This window comes from Protopterus annectens, chromosome 7.part0 (assembly GCF_019279795.1).
Source record: "Protopterus annectens isolate FY-2018-M chromosome 7.part0, PAN1.0, whole genome shotgun sequence".
Classification (NCBI taxonomy): Eukaryota; Metazoa; Chordata; order Ceratodontiformes; family Protopteridae; genus Protopterus; species Protopterus annectens.
In genome coordinates this window covers 1,663,158,793-1,663,175,386 of record NC_056739.1, presented here as the reverse complement: position 1 = coordinate 1,663,175,386, position 16,594 = coordinate 1,663,158,793, and the positions used below count along the sequence as shown (strand labels likewise).

Here is a 16,594-nt window from a genome sequence, read left to right as displayed (position 1 = left end):
CTAGAAGTAATCAGATTTTCTTTTAATAATATTCTTGGGCAAGATTGTTTTGTTTCCATACACTACCCTTTGTATAGTATCTGTGCTTAACATGCCCTTGTATATATGCAAAAAAGTTATTGGAATGCTTAATAACACTTATATAAGCTTCAGTCATTCATTATGTGAAAACACAGTCTTAGAGTATGCAGATTTGTTTTCTTTAATAGCTATAGTATGTTTTAATATGAAAACCTACATTGTATTGTCCTCTAAAATTTCACCATCTACCCTGTGTTTTACACCTTACATTACCTTTTTATTGACCTTTCATAACCTTTTTATAGCATTTTTAAAGACACATTCTTACCCTATATACTAATATTGAATGATCTATCCCTTTCTCTTGGTCATAATACTGCATTCTACCTTATTAACCTACTTCTCACAATCTGTTTATTTTTAGTTTCTATATAACCTAAGCTGATGGAGAAATTTTTATTTACTTTACATATTACAGGTATCCTTTTTTGTATAGTGTTTCTTTTGTATTGTCTTGATTTTATCTAGTTTAAAAGTGGAGCTTTTCTCCCCGGGCCTCTACTGAAAATGGGCATATATCCAGCTGGACTAGCCCGGTCAACAAATGTAAAATAAATAAATAAAAAAAATATTTTTAACTTTTATCACTCAAACACAATTAGTTTTATCCAAATTGAATTTTAAAAATGAGGTGTATTTCCATACAGATAGAATAACTTATAGTCACAGGTCAGTTCTGTAGCATAGAGGGATAAAGCCCTAACTATGGCCTAGGTGACTGGGGTTAGATTAGCAGCTTGAGCATCTGAAACACTGGCAAGGATAGATGTGTGTGGGGGAGGGAGCTGGCAATAGCATTCCCTGCAAGGAATCGTGGCCCATATAGGTGAGTGGCCTTCAGATGTAACAGGCAAATGCAGACAAAGGAGATTCCAAGGAGCAAAAAAAATCCCCAGTGGAAGCAGAAATGGCATGAACCCTTTGATGCTTCTAGGTTCTAGAAAAGGGGTGGTAAGAAAAGCTGGTATGCCTGGTGATAGATGGGGGCACTGGCATATCCAGAAAGACTGATACAGAAAGGGAAACCAAAAACAAAAACAAAAAAAAATAACCCAGTCATAGTGGCAATTCATGATTTCCTTATTTTCTGAGGTACAACAGAAGCATTTTCTCACATTTTGATAAGATGTGCACTATCTTGTTGGAGAGGTAGGAAAACCTGCTACTCTGTCTATATGTGGAAGCAGAATAGTAATAATGAGAGATCATGTTGTTGGTGGTCTTTAACGTCACATCCCTGCAATTGAAAGGAGTGTTTTGCAAAGGGAGGGATTCCATTTCACATGTAAAGCATACGGACTGAGGAAGGTTGAGCATCACAAGGGCAGAAATGCCAAAAAAGACTTAAAAGAAAAAAGCGTGTCAGAATAATTTTCAGAGATTTTGAACTTTGTTCATTTTAGAGAGTTTAGCTTTGGAGAGATCCAACTAATTCATTCATGCCTCAAGCTAGAAATGTATGGTATCTTCCTTCTGCTGAAAGATAAAGTTGTTTGCCTTTCTCAGAGCAGAGGACATACAGACATTAAAGAAAAGGAAGTGGCATATCAGGTTTTTGATAGACGATTATGGTAGAACTCATGTTTTTTGTAATAGACTGAAATTTCTGCTTTTGCTTCATCTCTTTCACAGACAAACATCACTCGAGCAAACTGCAATAAGATGATCATGATGTTTACAGATGGGGGAGAGGACCGCGTGCAAGACGTATTCGAAAAGTACAACTGGCCCAACAAAACAGTAAGTTTAGTTATAGTGACAAGCCCAACACTGTAAAGCAGAAAGATTTACAATTATTTTTTCCATGTATGCATGAGTTTGGTGTTTCAAAAACGTACTGCTTGTACTTCTTCTTCTTCTTCTTATTCTTATTCTTTTGGCTGCTCCCATTAGGGGTTGCCACAGTGGATCATCTGTTTTGATTTCTTCCTGTCCTCTGCATCTTGCTCTGTCACACCAACCATCTGCATGTCCTCTTTCACCACATCCATAAACCTTATCTTAGGCCTTCCTCTTTTCCTGTTACCTGGCAGCTTCATCCTTAGCATCCTTTTCCCAATATACTCTGCATCCCTCCTCAGCACATGTCCAAACCAATGTAATCTTGCCACTCTGGCTTTGTCTCCAAACCTTCCAACCTGGGCTGACCCTCTAATATACTTATTCCTAATCCTGTCCATCCTCGTCGCACCCAGTGCAAATCTTAACATCTTCAGCTCTGCCACGTCAAGCTCTGACTCCTACCTTTTTGTCAATGCCACTGTCTCCAACCCATATAACATAGCTGGTCTCACTACCCTCTTGTAGACCTTCCCTTTCACTCTTACTGGTACTCGTCTGTCACAAATCACTCATGACACTCTTCTCCACCCACTCCATCCTGCCTGTACTCTCTTTTTCACCTCCCTTCCACACGCACCATTACTCTGAACTGTTGATCCCAAGTACTTAAACTCATCCACCTTTGCCACCTCTACTCCCTGCATCCTCACCATTCCTCTATCCTCTCTCTCATTCACACACATATATTCTGTCTTAGCCCTGCTGACCTTCATTCCACTTCTCTCTAGAGCACATCTCCAGGGTCTCCTCCACCTGTTCCCTACTCTCACTACAGATCACAATGTCATCTGCAAACATCATACTCCACGGGGACTCCTGTCTGATCTCGTCTGTCAACCTGTCCATCACCATTGCAAATAAGAAAGGGCTCAGAGCTGATCCTTGATGTAATCCCACCTCCACCTTAAATGCATCCATCACTCCCACTGCAGACCTCACCGCTGTCACACTATCCTTGTACATATCCTGTATCACTCTTACATACTTCTCTGACACTCCCGACTTCCTCATATAATACCACAACTCCTCTCTAGCCACCCTGTCATATGCTTTCCCTAAATCCACAAAGACACAATGCAACTCCTTCTGACCTTCTCTGTACTTCTCCATCAACACTCTCAGAGCAAACATCACATCTGTAGTGCTCTTTCCTGGCATGAAACCATACTGCTGATCACTAATAATCACCTCCCTTCTTAACCTAGCTTCCATTACTCTTTCCCATAACTTCATGCTGTGACTGATCAATTTAATCCATCTATAGTTCAGCACATCACCCTTATTCTTAAAAATTGATACCAAAAACTTTTTCTCCATTCCTCAGGCATCCTCACACTTTCAAAGATTTCATTAAACAATCTAGTTAAAAAAGTACTGCTTATACTATATGCCCCTTATTAACATCTTTTTTCAAATCTCTGAATGTATTTCATTGCATAGCTACCAGTGTCATAAAATACTTTTCTGATTACAGATGACAGTTTTTCCTAATTGTATGAACCTTTCTTTTTTGGATGCATTTATTTTTATTTTGAACCATGGGAGGATTAATTTGAGCATTACTAGTATTCAGATAAAGGCTTGGTGACAAAAGCCCCAGCATACCTTGTTAGCAAAATATTGATTACTTGCACGACAGCTACGGTCTTATATGTTTTCCATATGTTCTATAAACTATGTTACTCATAACAACAATGTAGTAAGATGGTCTCAAGGGTCTGTATTATAACCGCAAATGCCCATTTCAGTGAATACATAAACATCGACACATATTGCACAAACCGCGAATACATTGAACACCCTAAAATGCAAAATTCAAAATCTCGAATCGGCATAGTTGATCCTTCTGCGGTATAGCTCCGTAAGGTAAGTGTGTGATAGTTACTGACCTTAGGGTTAGGGTGCGTGTTAAGGTAAGTGCATAGATAGTAATGTATGTAAGGTTTAGAGTAGGGTTAGAAGTAGGGTTTCGGTTAGTGTATGTGTGTGGTTTATTTATTTTGTTTGGGTGGGTAATATGTAGCAAGTGGTGGGGTTGGCCAACTATGCGGTTCGAGATTTTGAATTTCGCTGTTTAGGGGGGGTCAGTGTATTCGTGGTTCATGCAATATGTGTCGATGTTTACGTATTCACTGAAACGGGCTTTCATGGTTATGATACATACCCGGTCTCAAAACAGGTATCACGTAAATTTAATTTATTCATTCATTCTCATATTACTTGCTTAATACAGTTCAAAGGTTTGTGGGAGCAGAATATCCTGACACTCACTAAGTGGAATTCAATCAAATGTTTTTGGATACGGCTTCAGTTTATGGATGGAGGCAGACGCACACACACACACACACACACACACACACACACACACACACACACACACACACACACACACACACACACACACACACACAGGTGTGTCCTCATTCAAACTTGAAATACACAAATACATGCAGTATGTCAGTCCATCTATAGCATGTCTTTGGTATTTGGGTGAAAGTGAAGCAGCCAGTGAAATTCTTCATAGATTCAAGGAGGCTAAGCAGACTCTATATTAAAAGTATGAACTCTAAGAGATGAATTCAAAAACCATTAAGTATGAGTCAGCAGTGCTAACCTCTGCGGCATTGTATCACCCTTCTTAAATCATAATGATTTTTCATAACTCTTTGTAAAAAATAACACAAGGCTGAGCTCCTCAGGGTTTTAGGTTAAAAAAAAAGTAATTTGCAAAGTAATGTTTCAAGAAAGTGAATGACATTTCAGGTTAAATTGCTGAACACACTGCCAGGATAACACGGTGTGGCAGTGATACAGCATTGCAATGAGGTCTTGGTAAGAGCACAGTGTTTTCGCATGACATTTACAAAGCTACTGTCAGAATATTTTATTTCTGAAGTACACTTTGAGAAGGAAACACTTTCATTGCAGGAGGTGGTATGACACTTTTATTTCCTGTGTATGAAACATTCTTCATCTTTTTTGCTGTAGAGAATGCTGCTGGTTTGAGTTTCTTTTAACTGTTGTGGCCAGAGGCACCTGATATGAGGGTTGAAGTGTGTATGTGTACCGATATATAGCAAAAGTTACAAAGGTCTGGTTCTTCTGGATCTTCTGTACCTTCTGTCAGGCTAATGATATTACAGTGGCATTTTTAAATCTTCAGGTCAGTAACTTTACCAGGTGTTCATTTTTTCACAGTAACTCATAAAAGTCCATGATTTCATTTCAGGTCAGCTTCTCCCATGTCCAGTAGCCCAGCACATCCACTTTTGTGTTGCAGCCATGTTTATTTGCTGTACACAGGTCTATATTATGTCCACAAAAGACATATTCAATGGATACGTCTTCCATGAACAACAACTGATGAATACGTCTTTCACAAACAACTGATGAAAATCACTTCAGCGAACCATGGATGTTTTTCCATGGTTTGCAAACACTTGCCCACCAAACATCCGGAACACACAACAGACTAAATCAAATCCATCCAAGTGGGGAGCTTCACTACACACCCCCCAATGTGGGAGGCTTTGCCTTCCCAACTATATATACCAACTCTAAGATTGCACTACAGTGGGGGAAAGGGCAAGTTTAGGTTGGTGGGCATGTGTTTGCAAACCATGGGAAAACGTCCCCGGTTATCTGAAGTGATTTTTGTCAGTTGTTGTTCACAGAAGAGGTATTCAGTGAATACATCTTTCGAAGATGTAATATAGATCCCTGTACACTGATAACTTTGTGATGCCCAGTCTAAGCTCTACTTCTTCAGGAAATGTTTTTGAATTGCTACAGGGACTGATTTTACTAAGGTAGCCATGTTAGGTACCCATTTCAAATGTGCAGTAAATCCATCAGTATTGTATTGGAGAATGCCATGCTTGCCAGACACAGGTCACCTCTTAACAGTCTGTAAGATACTGAGTATAGTGACAAGGCTTTGAGTTGATCCATGTAGGACATTTTGTTTATGCATTGCATCCTTTTAGTAAGGTATCTTTGTGGGAATTCCAGTTGTTACATATGTCTGAATAGATACGTGCCAGAGAGGGTATAATATTCATTGATTGGCCTAATGATGGCTGGGTAAATAGGAACAATTAACATCCCTAAATCTAGACCCACTCCATCTGTTTATAAGATGTGCAATATAGAAGGACCTTCATATAAAAATGGACACACATTAGTCAAAAGTTAGATCACTGTCAATGTAAGTTTCCAAATCCCAAACAACTGGATCAACTCTTGGGATGTATTCTCAATGTGATATTTCCCTGTGGTAGATGACTTCTCAAAGGATACAGTAATGCATTTAAACATTTATTACTTAATATCTTGCATAGTATATAGTATCCAGACAGCTTCCAGAGCACCTTCCATGTGCCAAACCATTACACAGCTTAAGCCGAGCTGACTAAAAAACAGGCTTGGTCACCAAGCCATTTAGAGCTTTCCTTCAACTGAAGACAGTGATCCTCTGTGGGCTTTCAAGGGACAACAACCAGCTCTGTTGTTCCATTGCTGGGCACATAAGTTCATTTGCAGGAAAACAACTTCATTATTTACCTTTTTTGTTCTTTGAAGTTGCTTTTACTTATATGAAAGTACTGTGACTTATGTGTACTCTTAATTGGGAGTGCAATTTTTTAATCAACAGTTTAAAAGTTGCATAAAAGTGTTTCAACTACATGTGCTGTAGAGAAACTATGTTTATAGTATTTTTTCAGGCTGGGAAAGTGTATAAAAGTGCTTTTCACAGTGTTTTACTGAGACAAAAAATACTTTCACTTTCTGATTTTACCAATTAGTGTTGCTTATCTTCCATGGCAAAGAAGCATCATTTTCAGCTTGACCATGGAACAAACTCAGTGGTACCTTCTTCCAGTCAGAAAAACAATATGTTAACTAAGCAGCCTTTGCCATCATAGCAGACAAGTAATTTGCATCAGCCTCTACTGTTGACAAAACTGTTTCCTCAGACCACTAATCTTTTTCAACAGATCTCTCTGGTGTTCTCCATACAGCCACTATGGAACCAGGGTTTGCCACATCTTCTATGGCTCTTGAGGTTCCCTAAGTATGACCAGTCATGTTGCTATGGGGAAGGGATAGGGAATGTACCTCTGCTTATCCAGAATTCTGTGTCTGTTCCCCTGGAAAAGCTGTAGTTGTGAATATTAGGTCAGTTTGCCCTAAACTTTCTGTCAAAAAGAAAAAAAATACATTTAACTTCTCCTGTAACAGTTTCTCTGGATAGGAGTAATTTATTGGATTTAACTCAGGATCTTGTTCAGGCTATTGACTCTTCTTATAAGGTAATTTCTTGTAAAAGAAAAATGGATTCCTCTTTTCTAAAAGAGGTTCAAAACATTGAATATGTACAGGATTGTGAGCAGACTGATAGAGCTTTTCTCCTCAGATTATGATTCAGACTCACAGGAGACCATGGTATCTGAATCTCCCTGTGAGATATTCCCTTTCTCTGAGACTATTTCCAGAATGTGCCAGTGATTTCAGTCCTTCAGAAAATCCCGTGAGTTGTTACAAATAGAATTCTCAGAACCTTCACCCATTCCCCCAGTGCTGTCAGTAGCCTGTGGTTTGCTTGACAGACAGCCTGCTGCACCTAAAAAAAGCAGGTAGAATGTACAAAGTTCCTCAGTCTTTCAAGTTTTTATATACTAATCTCAGACCTGACCCTGCAGATACAGGTTTAGTTAATATAACTGCTGCCAAACCCTTTAATTCAAATCCTCCTCCTTTGGACAAGGATGCTAAAGCTATTAATAAGCTTGGGAAAATGTATGCTTCTGCATCTTTGATTTTTAGAATTTTGAATTGTCAAGCTTATATTTTTAAAGTTTATTCTGTCTAATTGTGAAAATAGGAAGAATGTTTTAGCTGCAGTTTCCTCTTGTGAGGAAAAATCTACTTTGTGTAGTTTAGTTTCTTCCATTACTCAGATCACTACTCATTGTTTAAAGTGTACTTATGACGATGTAGATATTGCATCCTGGGTTTTTGCCAGAAATATGTGCTGAGAGAGTTTGCCTGGCTGCATTCTGAAAACCTCACATAATATGTAAAAAATGAAATTTTGAATTATAGTGGCATCTACATATTACATTAATCACCCAGTGTTATTTAATTAAGCAATAACCAACTCCTTGGTTGTGGTATATTGAAGATTTTCCCACGGTTAGCTTTATTTAATTGCTCGGACTTTGCCCTCATGATTAAACCACACCAACCATGGGTAGCTTCGAAAGCATCTTCAAGAATGAGTATATTTAAAAAAGAGGAAAAAAAAGCAGTGAGACATTTACTCAGTATGTGCACACCCCTAAAACATGGATTTCTGTAAAATGCAATGTCACAGTAGTCTTCAAATCAAGTTTATCAGAATTAGAACAGTACCGGGTTTTCATGGAGACAATAACTGCTACATGCCACTCTTCTTAGGTATTCAAACAAATCTATCAAGTCTTATCTTATTCTAGCTCAAAAACTAAATTGTTCCCAATCTTGTAGTTGGATTTCTAGTCTGACTGCTTCAATATTTTAATGTGTCACTAGGCTCCCATTGTTCTGGTGTGGGAGTAATATTTTAGCCTTCCTTTCTGTTGTAAACAATCTTTCTGTTGCTTCTGTAGTGTATGAATATGTATGCAAATTTTTAGATAGGCTTATATGACTTTATCAAGTTTTTGGAAATTCAAAATAAAACAAAAAAGAACAACACATCTGTTTTTACAGGGCGGCAAGCCCCCTGCACTCCCACATCCCCTGCAAATTATATATACCAACTCTGGAATCACACTACAGTGGGGAAAAGGGTAAATTCCTCAATCCCCACTGTACCACAATCTACATAGAAATGCTTCAAAATTTTGAGTTTCTGAAAACTTGATGAAGACATATAAACCCTTTAGATACATTGCTACTGCATAATGAAATTATTTATGTTTACTTATTCTTTAAAAGTCTTTGAAGCAGTTCATCATCTAGAAATGTAACCAGCCACATGTCACATGATGTTAATGCTTCTGTTGTTAGAAATGGCTTCTTCTTGGATCTTTAAATGAAGATTAAGACATAGTGAAATGTGGCTTATTGTCATATAATAAGGTCCAGTGCATTAATATGAAGTGTCTTTATTTTCAGGGGTGTGTCTTTATCAGGTTATTATCCAGTACCCAAAGTGCACTGATTGGCTTTTTAAAGTGGGTGTTACATTTACATAATTTTTTGTGATTAGTGTGTGTGTGTGTTTATTATTTAATTTTGATGCTGCTTTAGCATAAAATAGAGTCTTAGTAACACTTTTATTTATATTTTGGTTTAATACTTTAGAAAGTACGCATGTTTTTATTCTGTTTTTTTTTTTGTGTATTCGTGAAAGTGATTTCTTCAGGGTGTGCTAAAAACGTTTATTTTCTTAGCCTGCATACTTTATTTGGGGTTATATAATAGGTAAGTCTCTTTTAAGTTAAGAGTTGGTAGGTTCCCAAAAAGAGATATGAAGACTCAACTATTTAAAGTGCAGAAAAATTCTATATATTTTATGGGAATTTGGGGGTGGTGAATACCAGACAAAATAAACCCCATTTATATGCATCTCCTATTGTCAGTATGGTAAGTCAGAGGGTATCTTCAAGTGGGATAAAGGGAGTCTGTGTGTTAAAAACATAACAGTTCAAACTGAATAGACTTAAAAGACCAGAGCTCTGCTTTAGGAATGTTTAAACTTAAAAATAATGTAGTCTTCCAAATGTTATTGATTTAGCAGTATATTAAGAGAGGTGTTTGTTCCATGACATCCTTCCAACTGCAAGTTAAGATGATTGTAGATTTATTGTGTCTTTAGTTTATGCTTGTACAACATGTAAATCAATATTTCAGTCATTAAATAAACAAATACAAGAGTGGCACTGCCCCTTAAGTATTTTGCGTGGTCTTTATAGCTTAGAAGTTTTAGAAAATCTATGCATAAAAAATTCTGTGATTTTTTTTCACTTTGGATAAGGGCCATGACACGCTATACATTAATAGGCACTGATGAGTGCTTGTTGCAAAAAAAAAAAGCATGCAATCCTTCAGAGGAAAAAATAATTTTCATAGTACAGTCATGAGCTGAGAATATTCATTAAGCATTGGAAAATTCTATTTCCATTATTTATTTATTTATTGATTTATTTGACTTCTTGAATGAAAAAGTCTGACTGGGCAGAATCCATTTTAAGAGGAGGTCCAGGAAGAAAAGTTCTGTTGCAGTATATTTATGTTAACATGTGAATTTAGACAGTTCTCAGAAAAACAACAGTTACAGCAAAGCTTTTACATCAACAATTACAAGTCTATGCACTCCTTGCAGCTCTAAAATCTTGCAGGAAGTAAATGAATTTATACTGTAGAATGGAAAACATTATTGTAAATAAGTTTAGTGTTCTTACATTTCAGAACAGAAAGGTTTGTAAAGTGTTCAAAACAGATATAATAAAGTAAGTTATAAAATTATGCAGGACAGGAGATATTAGTATTGCACAGGAGGATAGCAGTAATAGAACCTGAGTGAGACAGCACTTTGTTTTATCTAGTCCACCTGTTCCAGATTGGTGTTATATGGAAGGGTTATAACTTAGCTATACAGGGAATGCATGAGAGGGATAGAGCAGTGGGAGTGGGCAGTTAGAAAAAGAGAAGGATGAGAAGTGGTGTTTAAGAAGGGGATAAAGAGGGATATATTGATTTGAGTGCAGGAAGGCAAAAAAGTTAGCAGTAAATAATAAGAAATGTATATGTTCACTAGAGGACTCAACCTGGGAGTGAACATGAGCATGACTATGACTGGGTAAGATATAGTTTGACCTGGATTTTAAAGGTTGAGACTCTGTTTGCCATTTTTACTTGTGTAGCACGTAGTTTCATTGTTTGGAGATATAACAGGAGTATAGTGCTTTATTAGTACTTAGTAGAAATTTGTCACCAGAACATGGGTCCCTTGTGTGGGTGTAGGGCAGTAGTATATTTTTAATGCAGGTAATTTTTCAGGCTAAAATAACTGTTTATATGCCATAACTAGCTGAGATCAAGCAAAGTAGTTTTATGCTCTAGCCAGTTTAGCTGTTTTAGTGCTTGGCAGTGGTAACTTTGGTGTGTAATGTTGGTAGCAAATCTAACTACTTTGTTGTAACAGGAGGCTAGTTTGGATTTTAGTCTAGAGCTTAGGTTTGTAAGAATAGGTATGGCATAAAGAGGATTGAAACCAAATAGTATGATGCTAGAGTTTTTCTTGCTTGGTCTGCAAGATACTGTTTTGTCCTGTAAAGGGAGAAAAGTTTCAGGTAGATCTTTTTAATTCTTTGAAGAATATGTTGATCAAATTTAAAATTGTCATATATTACAGTGCCCAGCAATTTAGTATGTGGTACTACCTCAGTTTTTGTATTATTTGCAGATGTAACCAAGGAAGATTTTTATGACTTAGATAATGTTTTGAGGTGGACAGCATCAATTTTATTTGATTTGCATGAAGGAGCAGGCTTAAATCTTTCAGCCAGGTTTTAGTTGAAGAGAAAAGAATTGAGTGATTTCTTGCAGTCTGGATATTGTGTGGGCTGTACATATTAAAGTGAAATCATCTCACTATTGTATTATTTGTTGTATATATATATATATATATATATATATATATATATATATATATATATATATATATATATTGTGCAATTAGTCTATAGCACTGTAAAGCTTTTATAAAAATATTGAAGAGTAGGGGTCTTGGTATATAACCCAGGGGGACACGTATAAGTAACAAAAAGCAAAAACTGAAAACTAGAAAAACACAGAAACAAAAAAGAGAAGAAACATGTACAGAGCTTTGGCTCTTAAACTTTATTAACTAACTTAAGCCCTTTTGTGGTAAGCATTCAGGACTTCAACAGAATCAAAGGACATTTATGGTAACTGGGAGAGAGGGTGAGAGATCCTGTTGCAGTCTGACTGCTCGTTGCCTTCCAAATAGATAACTAAGGAACCTTGTGTGGGAGAATTGAGAGAGACCTATAGAAGAGAGTTCAGTGAGTAAATATTGATGTGATACCATGTCAAACACATCTGATAAGTGTAGAAACACAGTTGGCAACATATTACCATTCTTCCTATGCAAGTTTACAGTGCTAGTGAAGTGAGGGAGGGTGTTGGTTGAGTTTTGATGGGGTCTGAAACCTTGCTGTGTTTCAGAGAGTTTGTTTGAACTTAGATGATGTAGAAGCTGACCATGAATACATTTTTAAAGTATTTTTGATAAAGGGGAGAGGCTTGCAATGGGTTCTGCAGTTATTGAACTTTGTAGCTGTGTCCCCTTTGTGTAAATGTATAATAAAGGATTTTTTTTCCACGTGGAAGGAACTTATTTTTCTGCTATAACTCTATTTATCAATATCGAGACTGGAAAATAAATTGCATCTATATAATTTTTAAGTTGTCTGAGGGAGCTGATCAGCATCTGGGGGGTTGGTTTAAGCTTATATAAGAGTTTTTTTAATGCTGGAGGTAGGTACTGGGCTGAAGACATTAAGGCTGTGATTACGTTGGGTGAAATTATTAAAGAGAAGTCCTTCTAATGTAGGCATACTGAAATTATATGACGTAAAGTCCAAGTATAGAGCTCTAATTAAGACCAAGCCAATTCTCCTTACCAGGCCAGAAATGAAAGAAAAAGAATGAAAAGATAAACAGACATGAACAGAATTCTGCTCCGTTTCTCAATTAACAAAATTGTGAGCAGCAGTGGGCCTTTCTGGCAATGGTAAATATGCAGTGACATACATATTTGGAAGTTTGAGTACTTGTAAGATATGTACATTGTCTCTAATCCAGCAACAGTGTGCAGCTAATATATACATCATCAGCTTGAAAAGAGGTATATAAATGCAGCTTGAGGGAGGTCTGTATATCCTGTTTGCAGAAAGAAAAACACAAGGATTGGGTTGTATTAGTCAGAAATAGTATAAGTTGGTGATTGGAAACTAGGCTTGCCACCCCTTCGGTTTTTTTCCGGACTATCAGGAAATCAAACTGATTCTCCGGTAGTCCGGAAAACACTGTACAAACTCCGGTATTCTGTTTCAAAAAGGAAACAGACTATCGGAGTTTGTAAATCGGCTGATTTACTATGCTTTTCTTACAGAAAAGCATAGCAAATCAGCCAAAAGCAGGCGGCGGGAGCAAAAAAAGAGGGCGTTCCCGTTGATCGGCTGATTTACTATGCTTTTCTTACAGAAAAGCATAGCAAATCAGCCAAAAGCAGGCGGCGGGAACGAAAAAAGAGGGCGTTCCCGTTGAGTGATGCTGTCGTGCCATCACAAAATGGGCGGTATTGTTGGCAGGAGAGGGGGTGGGGCGGGCGGGGTTACTGGTGACGCGAGGGGCGTGGCGTGGCTCCGGTTTTAGCCGTGAACGAAGGTGGCAACCCTATTGGAAACTGATGCGGCTTATTTTACAGACAGTGATTAATTGTACTCATACCTCTCACCTGTCCCTGATATTGACACACTTTTATGCCCTGCTCCTTATTAAATGTTGGATTTTCTGGTAAATTACTAAGAATTACAGTTAACACTGATAATGTCAGACATTAAAGTTTTACACTTGTTATTGCTGTTCAGAAAATGAATGTTGATGATAACCTGTTGTTCTGGTAATTTTTTAAGTAAATTAGAGTAATGTTGTCCCCCCATTGTTTTTGGCTTTTTGTATTGTGATTGAAGCAGCAGCTGTCAGATGCTACAGGTATACTTCTTCAAGTGCAATGTTACAGGAGTAAAGGATGGTAATCTGACTACAAAATATATATACCTAATTTTAATGTACATATGCTTTTGACATTCTGCTATTCAGCCAGTGCCTAATGCAAAACCTTTGTTTGAAGTTGTATGATAAGAACTTCTTGGTCCACTTCTCTTCATCATATTCACAAACAGTATTCAGTACAGCAATAAAATATGCCTCCATAGTACATTATGATGCTACCCTTGTCTGCTCTGCCCCCACACCACAAGACGTCCAACTAAAAATGCAATCTTCCTTTCAGGACATTGAAACCTACCTCTCCTAACACCAACTCATTTTAAATCTCAATAAAACCAAAATCATACCATTTAGTACCAAAAAACCTAAAGCTGCCCAGCCCCCACTATCAATCACCTCTGCAAATGGTATCAAAACTACCCCCACTAACCCCACAAAACTTTTAGATTTCACCATAGATAACAAACTCAAATTTGACATACATATTACCCAAAGCATCAGAAAAGTACACATCAAACTAGGTACTCTATACAGGGTCAAACCATTCCTAACTCGTAATGCCAGACTAGCCACTGCTCGCACACACCATCTATCTACCCTTCTGTATGGCTTTCTCATATTTACTTACCCTCGGAAATCTGACCTCAACAATCTAGAATCTTGTTACCATAAAATTGCCAAATTTGCCACTAATCACCCACACAAATCCCACCACTGCTCATCTCTTTTAACATTAAACTGGTTAGAGATCCCCAATCTCCTATCTCTCAATCAACTATCCTTAGCCCACAAAATAATCTACCACCCCAACAATTGTTCTGCCATCTCCTCTTTACTCCAACCTAATACTAATAGCAGACCCATCAGATTTTCCTACAACCTCCTACTAAAAGTATCCAGCTCCCACTACTAACATAGTAACTCCCTCTCTTCACACAAAATAGCCAAACTCTGGAACACCCTCCCAGACACTATAACAAAAAATCCAGTACATAACCAGTTCAAATCACTCCTAAAGGAATACCTCACCAGTCACAGGCTCTGTTCCTGCCTCTCCCCGGGCTAATCTACTTCCCCAACTTTACTTACCTATCTTACCTGATCATCTAACATCCGTATTGTAAACTTTAACTTATATACCTTTTAATGTTTGCTCTTGTTCAGTTCTACTGATTGTATTATATTTACTGATACTGGGTTATTCCTGCAACATTCATTTTATAGTTCTACTGTTTGTATATTTACTGTAACTTGTTTGCTTTGTGCTACTGTGGAGTTTTCCCCCTGGCTCTCCACTAGTAAAATGAATTTTGCTTTCTACTGTTTTCTAGATGCTGTAAATAATTATACTGTGCTAATATCTACTGTTATTGTATTTGTTTATTGTCTTATATTACTGTGGAGCTTTTTTCCCCAGGTCTCTGCTGAAAACAGGCCTCTGGCCCAGTCGGACATACCTGGTCAACAAATGTAATAAATAAATAAAAAAATAAGAATAGGGTTAATGAGTATCCCAGACCATGCAAGTGGTAGATCAGTCATTGGACAAGTATGGATTTTGGTGATGAAATGCAAAATAGTATGGAAAAGCTAATGCAAGAAGAATTTAGATAATAAACACATTTTTCTTTGTCTGCTTGCTGGCCAACTGATATGTACTTTGATTAGACTTGGGGATTTATATGTAGCTCCTGTGCTAGATTTCTACTGGAAAGATGTAGGTACTGAATATTCAGAGCTTAGCATTTTATTGGTCTGTACTATGAGTGTTATTAAAATTATCTGTTGCAGATAGTTTATAGTAGCAAGAAGTGCCTCTGACATTTGTGCTCCAGGGCCAGCTGTCATTTGCGCACCTGAGCCTTTCTTTTTCAGTTTATTCAGTGTGAGTAATTCCTACACTGCTCAATAATGCAAATCAGTAGAATAGCTATCATAGTGAAAAAGTCGCATGTCTGTATCTTTATAACAGTACTTCTGTAATATAGGAATTAAGAGCGGAACAAAATCAGGTCAATTAGAATGTATAAAAAGATACAATTCTGAGTTTAAAAAGTCACAATACAGATAACGAGTGTATCATAGATGACTGAAGGATAAGAATTTTAGTACCTTTATATAAGAACAGAAGGAGTGTTCAAAACTGAGAGCAATACAGAGGTATCACCCTTCTGTCACACTGCAAAAAGAAGGTGATTGCTGAATATGTGGAGTAGGAGAAAATAAGATGGGAGATGAGTAGTTCATATTTAGATCAGGAAAGAGTCCCTCCTGTCATTCCTTGATTTGGTGGAAGCAATAAAAAAGTCACAAGAAAACTGATTTGGACAGTCATGTGATTTTCCCATGTCCCAGAAGTAATGCAGGCTGTGTAAAAGATGACAAAAGTATGAACAGTGTTCGGGCAAACAGAGTGGTTCTCAGTGGAAGTGGATGAGCATCAGGGCTCAGCTCTAAGCCCACCATTGTTTATACTATTGACAGACTACTTTAAGAAACAGGTTGGAGGGGACAGATCAACAAAGCTGCTGTATGCAGATGATATCACATTACAGATAGAGTTTGAGTAGTATCTCCAGCAAGTGATAGGAGACTAAAATACAAAACTGAAGGTACATGGGATGAAACTCAGTACAGAGAAAACAGTTGCTGGGGCAACAAATGGGGGAATTAGAAGAAGAAGCTTAAAGCTGAGTTTCAAGAGAAGACAGTAAAGCAAGTTAACAGCTTCAGGTATGTGGATAGGGAGTCTAACAAGGAGATCAAAGTTAGAATCAGTAGAGATGCAGCCAACTGTCACAGATTAGGGTAGCATATGATGGAAAATGCCAAACAAGTTGAAAAGTAAGGTGTACAAAACAAT

General features: G+C 37.4%; 1 protein-coding gene across 1 annotated transcript in view; it reads left to right on the top strand.

Moving 5' to 3' along the window:
- Positions 1-16,594, top strand: part of CACNA2D2 (calcium voltage-gated channel auxiliary subunit alpha2delta 2) — a 5,241,953-nt gene that overhangs the window by 4,193,390 nt on the left and 1,031,969 nt on the right. Inside the window, exon 12 of the mRNA XM_044078189.1 lies at positions 1,714-1,821. Coding sequence (XP_043934124.1) covers positions 1,714-1,821 — 108 coding nt within the window. The remainder of the gene's footprint in view (positions 1-1,713; positions 1,822-16,594) is intronic.